Source organism: Sphaeramia orbicularis, chromosome 16 (assembly GCF_902148855.1).
Source record: "Sphaeramia orbicularis chromosome 16, fSphaOr1.1, whole genome shotgun sequence".
In the NCBI taxonomy this organism is placed as follows: Eukaryota; Metazoa; Chordata; class Actinopteri; order Kurtiformes; family Apogonidae; genus Sphaeramia; species Sphaeramia orbicularis.
Window position 1 is genome coordinate 49568743 of NC_043972.1, and position 12128 is coordinate 49580870.

General features: G+C 38.0%; 1 protein-coding gene across 1 annotated transcript in view; it reads right to left on the reverse strand.

The window, feature by feature from the left end:
- Positions 1-9211: 9211 nt before the first annotated feature.
- znf385d (zinc finger protein 385D) overlaps positions 9212-12128 on the reverse strand; it is a 182893-nt gene continuing 179976 nt past the window's right edge. The window contains exon 8 of the mRNA XM_030158599.1: positions 9212-10094. Within this exon, the coding sequence (XP_030014459.1) occupies positions 9849-10094 (246 nt within the window). The 3' untranslated portion in view covers positions 9212-9848. The remainder of the gene's footprint in view (positions 10095-12128) is intronic.

The following is a 12128-nucleotide window of genomic DNA, read 5'->3' on the forward strand; positions in this document are numbered from 1 at the left end:
CTATATATAAAGTGTCATGAGATAACTTTTGTTATGATTTGGCACTATAAAAATACAATTTGATTGGCTGATTGATTGATTGATTGATTGATTGATTGATGCCCGTAATTCCCAAAAAGAGGAACCTCAAACCCTGTAAAATATGGTCCCCCATTGCTCAAAGGAAATCTAAACCCTTGATAATGTGTGATAATAATGTCTCACCTCCACCTTAAGGGGTTAAGCTCACTATTGGCTTATTAACCCTTTAGGTGCCAGAGTTTGGGTTTTTTTAATATTCAGTTTTGATATCAAGATTTCAAAAAGCTGTCTATGTGACTCAGTTATGTAGCTTGTCACAATATTGCAACTGTAGTTCTTAAAGGGTTAATAGGTATTGGGAAGTATGCAATTTCTACATACAAATCAGACTATTCGTATCAATTAGTGTTAAATGCCACTATGTGATAGCTTGTGAAGTACCTCAATTCAAGCTCTAAAACGGTGAATTATGACTTAAATAAAAATGTCTGATATGAAATCAGAGCTATCGCTGCAGACAGCCGTTCTGTGTTACCCCCTCCCTGCTGTGGTTCGCCTGCTGCCTCATCGGAGGGTGCAGCGACTTCAGAGCCTCCACGCCAAAGTGGAACATTTTCTACATTTACATTATAATTAATTCCATGTGAGCTGGATGACTGAACTAAGAATTATTGCAGCTCCTCTGCTCTTCAGTGCACAGCAGCTGCTTTCACTCATCGTTTGCTAATTTACTGTCAACAGATTTTTAGCTTGAGAAGAGCAGCAAAGCATCAAATAACATCAATGCACCAGTGTTCCTTTAGTTAAAATGTAGCTGTGATGTGCTAACAGCTTATATTTATCCATCATTAACCTTTTCCTGCAATGATCATCAAAAAATATCCAACAATTACACATTTGTATTTATAGTCTTTGAAAACCTTAAACGTTTCATATATCAGTCACTTGTATGTTGATATTAGCTACATCACCCAGCTAATGGTGGGCTGCTGACATTTTGTGTTGACAGTCAGTGTTTTTATTGCTGACCCTGAATCTTCATTCCGTTCTGCAGCGCATCTCTTATGTAATTTGCCTGAATGACAATAAAAGTGATCTGGATCTGGGATTCATGTTTTAGCCTGATAAAAATGTTAGTAGAAATGTCACTTTTTTAATGACTTCATTAAAGTGACAACATATTTAATTTTGTTACATTGTCATGAGATTTGTAACACATATTTTGTTGTTACCTCCGCCAAGGAGGTTATGTTTTTGCCAGGGTTTGTTTGTTTGTTTGTCTGTCCGTTAGTGTGCAACATAACTCAAAAAGTTATGGACAGATTTTGATGAAATTTTCAGGGTTTGTTGGAAATGGGATAAGGAAGAAATGATTAAATTTTGGTGGTGATCGGGGGTGGGGGGCCCACGGGGGGGCGCAGACCAGAAAATATCATCAAAATCTGTCCATAACTTTTTGAGTTATGTTGCACACTAACGGACAGACAAACAGACAGACAAACAAACAAACCCTGGCAAAAACATAACCTCCTTGGCGTTGGGGGGGCCACTGATCAGCCTTGGCGGAGGTCTGCGCTCTCCGAGTGCTTCTAGTTTAGTTTTGTGCTAGGAGAGGACCATTTGTTGGTATCAGCTAACTCCATTACAAAGCTAACTAGAAGCACTCGGAGAGCGCAGACCTCCGCCAAGGCTGATCAGTGGCCCCCCCCCGTGGGCCCCCCCACGCCAAGGAGGTTATGTTTTTGCCAGGGTTTGTTTGTTTGTTTGTCTGTCTGTTTGTCTGTCCGTTAGTGTGCAACATAACTCAAAAAGTTATGGACAGATTTTGATGAAATTTTCTGGTCTGCGCCCCCCCCGTGGGCCCCCCCACCCCCGATCACCACCAAAATTTAATCATTTCTTCCTTATCCCATTTCCAACAAACCCTGAAAATTTCATCCAAATCTGTCCATAACTTTTTGAGTTATGTTGCACACTAACGGACAGACAGACAGACAGACAAACAAACAAACAAACCCTGGCAAAAACATAACCTCCTTGGCAGAGGTAATAACTAGCTCACTTTGGTCCACTTAATGATGTACCTAGTCATAAAAGTAATGTAATGGTTTACATTTTAGTACTTTTTAAAATTACTAATTTGCTCATTTCGATTTTGCCATTTTCTGGAGCCGGAAGTGACCATATGTGGACAAGGGGCAGAACTACAGGGGCTGGAGGGGTCAGAGGTGAACTAATGCTAAATGCTATAGCACTGTGGAGTGGTAAAGCATTTAGCACTTAATGGGTTGTTAGTTGAATCTATAAGCTACATCAACAGTGGAGCTGTCTATCAGTGTGTGTAAACTTAAAATTCAAAGGTTAGTTTCAGCAGGCTGTGATACACCAGGTCACTTATTAGAGGGTCCAAATGAAATAAATGTTACTTAGTGTTTTGAAAGAAAAGGTCAATGCAAGTCCACAGGAGCCAGGGCCCTAGTGGCTGTCAGTGGTATTATAACTTTAACATACTTGTGGGGTGTGCTTTGTGCTGGATGGTGGTCATTTATTGGCGTTAGTTTAGCTCACTTCTAAGTGAACCACAGTTTCATTTGCCTGTGCTCTAATTTCTTTGTAGAAATTCCAAAACTGAACTGCTCTGTACTGAGCACTGGGCACAGTCTTCAAAACCTGCTGTTAGCTTAGACAAGGACTGGCAAGACATGGCCAGCTAATGCCAACAAATGGTCATGTTTGAGCACAGAACTTGAAAAAAAACTCCTGTAAGTGCACATACACCTTCCATAATTGAATATTTAACCCATAAAGACCCAATGCTACTTTAGAAGCAGTTCCCAAATGATTGTGTCTCTATTTTTAACCTTTCTTAAGTGATTTATCACTATTTATTATAATATTATCCTCTGTATTTTGCATTTTTCAGTGAAAATCAGGTATTTTCCTGTATTTACTGATCATGTATCAATCAATCAATCAATCAATCAATCAATCAAATTTTATTCATATAGCACCAAATCCTAACAAAAGTTATCTCATGACACTTCACATTTGGAGCTGGTCGAAACCAGACTCTCAAGCCAAGACACCCAACAGAATCCTCCAGGAGCTTTCGTTTCCTTTTCCTTTTAACAGGCAGAAACCTGGAACAGACCCTGACTCCTGGAGGATGGACGTCTGCCTTGACCAGTTGGGGTTAAAGAGAGAGGGTAAAGGAAGAGAGAGAGAGAGAGAGAGAGAGAGAGACCAAGGCAGAAGGTGGAGTAGGAGACACATGGATGCAGTTGATGCACGGCAAACTGAACTTGAACATCAATGGAACTATATAATAAACACTATCATAGCTATATGGATAAGTGAGCGATGACGATGAAGGCAGGAGAGAAGCAGGAGCACAACAGCAGGTCCAGAGTTTGTCCATGGGAAACCTGTGATGATCCAGGGAAAACCTGTGAAGGGATAAAGCACACAGACTCCAGGGGAAGAAGGCAAGTCAGTAACATGTATTTGCTGGGGCATAAATAGAACAGAATGCTAGGAGAGAGGATGGGATGGTTATAAAAGCTCAGACAGTGGTTTTAAGAATAGGGGAAGCAGAAGTAGCATTTTTCCCAAATCACAAACTTATAATTTGTCTGTGAATTCCACCCTGCTTTCTTTCTCTGAGAAATGATTAATTACCCTATCATACCAAAACAGACTCTTTTACAGACTTTTCAGCAATTTCCTTTCAATGAATATGTTCAATGATTCTTAGAAGAGTTCTTCAGCCAACAGACCATACTGCTGAATGATGATCTAGCCAAGGTGAACGACACTTAAGAGGACTACCAGGCCCAACAAAACCTCCTGTCCCTGTTTCATCCAATCACGAGTGAAAGCCACAAGTCCTGTCATTTTATTGGTCCTCAGGGGTTTTTCAAGACCCGCCCCGCTCTATTCATCCTTATTGACATGATGAGTCTGAGAAATGACATATTTTACATATTTTATCCAATGACTGACTAGATTTTTTCAAACACTCCCACCTTCCTGCTTCAATGGATTTGATGCGAGCCTCTGCTTCAATGTGAGAAATCCATTAGAACCATCGTACTTTACAAGAAAATACTTCAAAAATAGCTAATAAGTACAGATAAAAAATGTGGTATTCATGGGGGAAATTGCTTTCATGGCAATAAATCTCCTGACACTATCCACATAATTTTTTTCTGCTTAAATTTTGGGGAAAGCATTGCTTCACTTGTATCCTTAGAGCAGTCACATCTGAGCTCAGATTAAAGTTGATTGTTGTAATAACAACAGATAAAACTGAAGAAAATGTGACTTTTTCAGCAAAATATCTAATTTTATGTGTGTGTTTTTACCTAACTTTACTTTTTATCTCACTGTTTACCTCATTGCACTGGGACCTGAGCACATCTTATGTTCTTTCTTGTGCAAACATGCAAATGAATGACAATAACATGAACCTTGAACCTTAACTGACTATAAACCAATTGTTTCCATGCACTGTCATTTATTAAACTCCATGGGTTTTACTTGTGAATCCATGTAGTAGAAGATGATGGTGTTTCCACGTTCACTACGGAGCCTCTGAACCAAGGTTATTATCATTAACAAAAACTAACGAAATGATGAAAACTAGAATTGAAAAACATTTTCGTTAACTGAAATAAATAAAAACTATAATTAAAAGAAAAAACGATAACTAACTGAAACTGTATTGTGTGTTTACAAAACTAACTAAAACGTATAAAAAATGATGGATAACATTCCCTTCGTTGTCATTTTTGTCAATGTTGGATTGATATGAAATCGATTTATTTCACTCAAGCAATTTTAGCTGGTGGCACAATACGACACTTGATGGTCCGTCACTTATTGTCACTTGTGGTTTACAGTCATCTTCTGGTTCCCACTCTATCTGGAAACATGGAGATTAAAGTTGGGAGAAAGCAGCAGAGTCCTGTCTGGGATTTATTTGAATTCAATGGCGAAGAAGATAAAAGATATAAAAAAAACTAAACTAAACTAAACTAAAACTACGCATTTAGAAAAAAAAACACAAAAACTAATAAAAACTGGCAAACCTGCTCTAAAAACTAATTAAAACTAACTGAATTAGAGAAAAAAAGTCCAAACTAAATAAAACTATAATGAAAAATCCAAAACTATTATAACCTTGCTCTAAACGTCCAAATGGGTCATATCTGATGACCATGAAAAAATGACAAACTGCTTTTTCCACCAATTATTTATATGATAGGATTAGTGGAATTCGACATTTGAGATCAGTAAATGGTTTTAGTAGCCAGAGGCTGTTTGGGTCTTTGAGGGTTAATGGAAGCTTACGTTAAATACAAATAAATAATAACCACAGCAACTTCACACCTGCAGTTTTTGATAGTATTGTCATTAGCGCAGTTTCTCATAATAAACCCTGTAATACAGTTAACCAGATGCAGTCTTAGTTTTAAAATAGTTTGTTTCCACTGACTCATCCATCCGTTTCAATAGGAAAAGGTTACCTGATGAACTTCAGCGAATCCTGCTGGTAGCTTTAATGACACATATTTTCACATATTTCATGTAGCAGATGTATTAAATGTTTTTGGATGGTGAGAGGAAGCCGGAGTACCCGGAGAGAACCCACGCAGGCACGGGGAGAACATGCAAACTCCACACAGAAAGGTCCCACCCCCCGTCAACTGGTGTTGGAATCGAACCCAGGACCTTCTTGCTGTGAGGCACGAGTGCTAACCACTGCACATGCACTGATAGGTTAATTGGTTAATCTAAATTGCCCATAGGTGTGAATGTGAGAGTGATTGTTTGTCTCTATATGTTCAGCCCTGTGATGAACTGGCGACTTGTCCAGGGTGAACCCCGCCTTCACCCCTATGTAGCTGGGATGGGCTCCAAGCGACCCCCGTGACCCTAGTGAGGATAAAGCGGGTTCAGAAAATGAATGAATGAATGAAAGATGTATTAAATTGTGTTGGTGTGACAGCTGCACAGGACGACACACACATTAACAAAGTAAGACTCTTTTTTTATTTGAAATTGTTCACCTTTTACACACTGACAGTTAATATACACAAGCCTTTGTGGTCCCTCTGGCCCGAGACATGGTCTGTGACGATGTGCGCTGGAGCGTAGAGGATTCCCCATGACGAGATGGAAAACACACGCAATTTCTGAAATGCACACACGACATGGACGAGCTCACATGCAGAATTTCACCCACGCACGCACACGCACGGATATGAAAGGACGACTTACAAAAAACACACAATACGACACAAACTACCTAATACAGTCTAGTCATCTAATGTAGACATCAACGGAGATGGGGCCTAAAGTGCATACAGGAACAGAGGAGGGCCGTTCTCGCTTTTCTCATCAGTAACAACCTCTTAAATTATGAGCGACAGTAATCCTCCACTAAAGCAATGATCTTAGTGCCGCACTGTGTCTTTACAAAAAGCATTTCCTTATTGTATTTTTAGCTCAAACTGTGCCTTGCATCATGAGATAATGACACTGCATAGTTCACAGGGTTAGTCTTATACATTATTGCAGTATAATGTCGGTCCAGGGTCAGGTCCAGGGTCAGGTCCAAGTCCAGGGTCAGGGCGAGTACCACGGTGCGCACGGTGGAAATGGAAGTTGAACAGGAACAAAATGTTGCCATTATATTTCTCCAAACCCCTTTAACACATAATGTTTGTGAACAAAGAATATGTTTCATATCAGTATTTCTTCATAAGTTGTATATCCACACTTTCATTCACTAGTCAGTAGAGCTGAAACTATTAATCGATTAATCAAGTCAAATCAATTAAAAAAAATATTTGATAACAATTTTCCTAAATAAAAGCTTTGTTAGAGTCTGTTTTTGACCAACTCTGTATGTAAAGTGTCATGAGATAACTTTTGTTATGATTTGGCGCTATATAAATAAAATTTGATTTGATTTGCTTCCTTAATTTTGCTCCCACTAAACACTGGTTCCACTGTTGTGTTTCACACGGACGCTTATTGTGACGCACATGACGCCAGGATCAAAACAAAGTTGTATGTTTTGTCTTAAATTGTTAGTAAGTTGGATACAAATGTGTTGAAGACTGCAATGCACATATTGTTTGTAGACGTCATTTGACTTGTTATTTATATAGAGAGATATTTTTATCTTCATATTTTGTACCATTAACATTGCTAATTCTATATAGATAATTTTTATATATCCTTTTACTTGGCTTGTTTATTTTTGTTTATATCTATAGATATATTTTTTTATATATAATTTTATACTGTTGTTATAGTTGTTGCTATTTCTATATAGATATTTTTATATAACCTTTTACTTTTATACTTTTTGTGGTTGTTGTTTCATCTGGTCCTGGAATAAAGGACAAGTTTGTCATTTTCAGAAATGTCTGTTTCACATTTTTACTATTTTTTTCACCTATTCAAATAATCATTTAACCAAATTAAGTTGAAGAAACTAATTGATGGATTAATCAGTTACAAAAATAATCGATAGCTGCAGCTCTAGACCAAAGTTCAGTCTGAACACATATATGAGTTTAGGTTTAGGCATCGGAGGCACTTCAGATCTCAAGGTCTGAAATGTTGTGGTTGAGTTCAGATCTTAACAAATGTATCATGAGTTGATGTTTTATAGTGTTTACATTTGCACAATAAAACAGATCTGGTTAAGGGAAGGAAAAGGTCAGGGCTTGGGTTAAATATTTCAGGTTTGAGTTCGTGAGTCTTTTCTGATCACACCTTCTAAACACTTTCAGTATTTCACCTACATTAAGCTTAGTATATTATAGCATAGTTTAAGAACAGAAGCTGTGTCACATTATAAATCCAGTGTGGATCTGCTCCATTCTCTGCTGCGTTTCAAAAGCAAAACATTGTCTTATTGTTCCACGATTTTTGTTCTAATACCGAAGATGTGCAGACTTTGTAGGAAAAGGTTTATTTTTTTGTCTGTTTTAATTTTGTTCCTTGTTGTTGTGTAACCTTTAGACAAAGTTAATGCAGTCCTTTTTATGATCAATACTTTCATACCCCCCCATTAAAATAGGCATGGATTTCCATCTGCATTCAGGAAACAACAAGAAAATGAGTGAATATCACTACTAGTTGCTGCTGATTCTTATGAAACTGAAAATTAAATGCATACATCAATAAATAAAGCTCATGAAATGTGTGTATTTTTACATGACTTGCAGTGTTTAGTCACTGGGAAAAAAACTAAGTACCCTTTTGCATATTGCAAAAAAAGTCTACATGGAAACAAGGATTTCACAGCGTTCTCTGGACTCTGTTTACAGGCATGTAATAAATGTAGCTGGTGAAAGGGTGTTTTGGTGCTCACAGGTGTTTTCAGACAGTTAGGAGGGTTAAATACATGACTGACAGTTTTAATTAAGATTGCAAAGGGTAGATTTATTGCTCTACTCTGTGGAAAATAGCTTCTCTTCCACAGTGGCAGGTAGCAATCACGATTTATAATAGGCTATTTGGAATGAGACGAAAAGAGCTGCAGAAGGAAAGGAACTCTCAAATTCTGGCCTTTTCCCCTCAATTTCAGCTCCCTCAGCTTTAAAGTTGTAATGTGTAATATTTAGCCACATCTAGCAGTGGTTACAGATCGTAGCCACCTCACTTTCTACAGTTAGATCCTCTTAAATCCCCCTCAGTCTTACATACTGTTACATACATGCATACAGTTGTGGAAATGTTTTTTGATTGTTTTTTGAATTGACTTTTCAGTTTTGATGGTTACATGCTCTGTTTTTGGAGCTCCTTTAACCCATAAAGACCCAGTGCTACTTTTGTGACAGTTCCCAAATGATTTCTTGTCTATATAAAACCTTTCTTAAGTGATTTATTACCATTTATTATAATATTATCCTCTGTATTTTGCATTTTTCAGTGTAAATCATGTATTTTTCTATAGTTGTTCATGAAATTTCAGAGTAAATTAAAAGGTTATTATATCAAAACAGAGAAAACTGAAGAAAAAGTGACCTTTTCTGGAACAATGTCATTGACTGAATGTAAAAACAAGCATCTCCAAACACTGTCATTGTTTGAACTCCATAGGTTTTACTGGTGAATCAATGTTGTAGAAGATGACGGTGTTTCCATGTTCACTACGGAGCCTCTGAACATTTGAATGGGTCATATCTGATGACCATTAAAAGATGACATATGGTATTTTACACCAATTATTTACATGTATTGATAGAATTAGTGAATCGACAGGTATTAAATATGATAGATGTGTAGATGATTTTTGGATGGATACAACGTAAATTTAGAATATCATGGTATCTCTCAGACAAATATGGGTGAATATGTGGTCAAGAATTCAGGAATAAATTTTAACATAAAACAAGTTCATAAACCATAAATACATTTTAATGTAATGTCTGACAGACACATTTGGAAAAACAACCCATTTGGCTGAAACACTGTAACACAGACATATGGACGTCTAGAAATGTTGATATGAAACATATTTTGATCCAGAAATTGTAGAGATTATATGTATTTGTTGCTTGCAGACCAATACAAAGGCAACTTTTTCTTCTAGCAGTTAGGTGGGTATGTTTCAGAAAATAAATCCATTATGAAAAAGTGCTGGATGCTTCGCTGCAGTTAATCCGTACAAGCAGAGGTCTGATCAGACATGTGTCCTGGATGCATAGAAGGAGGACAGATGTGGACCCGGCTCCGTGGACTGGTTTCTTGGTGAAGCATTATGGTTTGGTCCTTGACTGGAGGTGGAGCAGCTCTGCCGCGGGTCAATAAGGGGCAAATAGGACTTGTGGGTGGGAGGTCCTGACAGGCCCAGGGGCCGGTCGAAGCAGTGTGGTTGGGAGGCTTTGTGAGGGGAAGAGGGCGGGGGTCGGGGTGTGGTTGGTGGCGGGGGTCGTACGATGGCCAAATGTGTTGTTGATGGCGGCGGCCGCTGCTGCCACCGCTGCCAGGTGGGCGGGAATGATCTGTGTGGGGAGGGGCTGAAGGTCCTTACCCAGGGACAACTTTATCTAGAAAAAAGAAGAACGGAGAATACAGGGGTCACATGAACAAGAAGAACCATTAAAGACCAAATCAATCCATGACCCTAACAAAAGGGTTGATATAGTTATGGCTCTAACCATCAACCCCCAAATAAATCCTCTTTTATGCACAAGTATATTAAAACAATTATTGATGCTTTTATTTTCAACTAGATGCTAAATTAATTGGAGATTCTTAATTTGGCTATAGCCCATAAAATAGACAGAAATTTGGGTATGATGCATGACTGAAAAAGGCATAACAGAAAAAGTAAAGCAGATATTCCCATTTCAGGACATGGAGATGGTTTTATTAATGCCACAAAATTATGTTCAGTGTCCTGACGAGGTATGTATCAAATATGCCCGAATTGGGGGAATACATACAATATCTTGGCTAACTCCGTAATGCAAACAGTTTGATGCAAATTTGCGACATTTGACGTTAAGGAGAAAAACTTCACTTTCTCTGTTTAGCATGTGTTTGATGCACAGCTTGTGTCATCATCTATTAATTACATCAGTTCATAAATAGATCCAATGTAACCTAACCTTAACCGGTCACCTGTGACCTTTTGGAATTTCAAGCAAACTAAGACTAAAACAAAAAAGCACCAGTGAAAGAAATAATTATGTTCATTGAAACAATAAAAGTCTTAACCTCCTAAGACCCAGGAAATGTCAGCAAAGTACAAGCTTTTTTTGTTTTTTATTAAATAAGTGCCTATATTGGAAACATCATGATGCAATAGTTTTTTCAGATGCAGTTTTTAACATTTTTATGGAATGTCCTTTGTGGTGGACAGTTTTCTTTTCTTTTTTTTTTTGTATAAAATTGTGAAACTCTTACCCACAAATGTGGACAGAAAACCCATAGCTGGGTCTTAGGAGGTTAATGATTTAAGAGAGTAAGAGAACAGGAAAAAAAAAAAAAAAAAAAAAACTAGCTTTGCACTGCAGGTCGTTCTCTTAGTCAGGGCTCTAAAGATAACAAATAGTCAAAGCAGTCAGAGAACTCTGAAAGCTTCAGACTCAGAAAATTGATTCTGAAACAATCTGTGATATAACAACTGCACAGTCACCAACATAAACTGGGTCTCCAGGACCACACTAACTGGAACCACAGAAATGATACAGTCACCCTTGTGGAGTGTCTACAAGATGGTATCCATGGCACCAACAGAAAAGTTGTGGGCAGCACCAACTCATTACATTTACAGCGGCAGAAGGTTTTTGGAGCAGGACTGAAACCACAAGGATACATGTACGGAACAGTGAATGATCTGGGACACATTCTGAGTCGAACACGACACAGTATTTCCAAAGTAGTGTCAAAGTGAGTTGTAATTACAGCTCTTTGGTTTTTCAAGGTGAAATTTTATTTCTGTGAAGTAAGATTTGTTTGTTCATGAAACAAAAATACCTTCTGTTGAAGGCAGAACTTCACTGTCGGCCTCACAGGATTTTTTTATAATTAAGGGAACAAGAACACTCGACAGAACTATCAGAACCTTTGTTTAAACTTGTAAACCTCAGTCGAATTAATGTCAGAGACAACTGTCAGAAGTAAACTCCACAAAGTATTGCATCATTACTCTTTTGCTTTTTTTTTTTTTTTTTTGGCATTTTATGACATTTGTTAAAATGATTTTTCAGCTTCTGGTAAAGCCCTGGATCAGTGTTTACCTTGCAATATTAGAACATAATTTGTACCAAAAAAAAAGCATGTAGGCTGGGGGCAGATAGGGGGTTAGTGACACAGAGCTGTGAACAGGAGGAAACAATCGCTCTAATTGCTGAAGATGTTCTGATGACCTGCAGATCAACTGGGTTTCCACAGGAGTAACATCTCAGCCAAGTGGGCGTTGAGCATTTAGGTAGTTTCTTTGTCGCTCTAATTGTGGAAGTCACAAACTAAAAGCATGCCAAGCTTAATTTAGACATCTATAAAGGTTTCAGTGTGCTCACAGTGTTTAGTCATGCCAAAGCCAATAGCAGGGCATGAATAATTGGTGATGAATG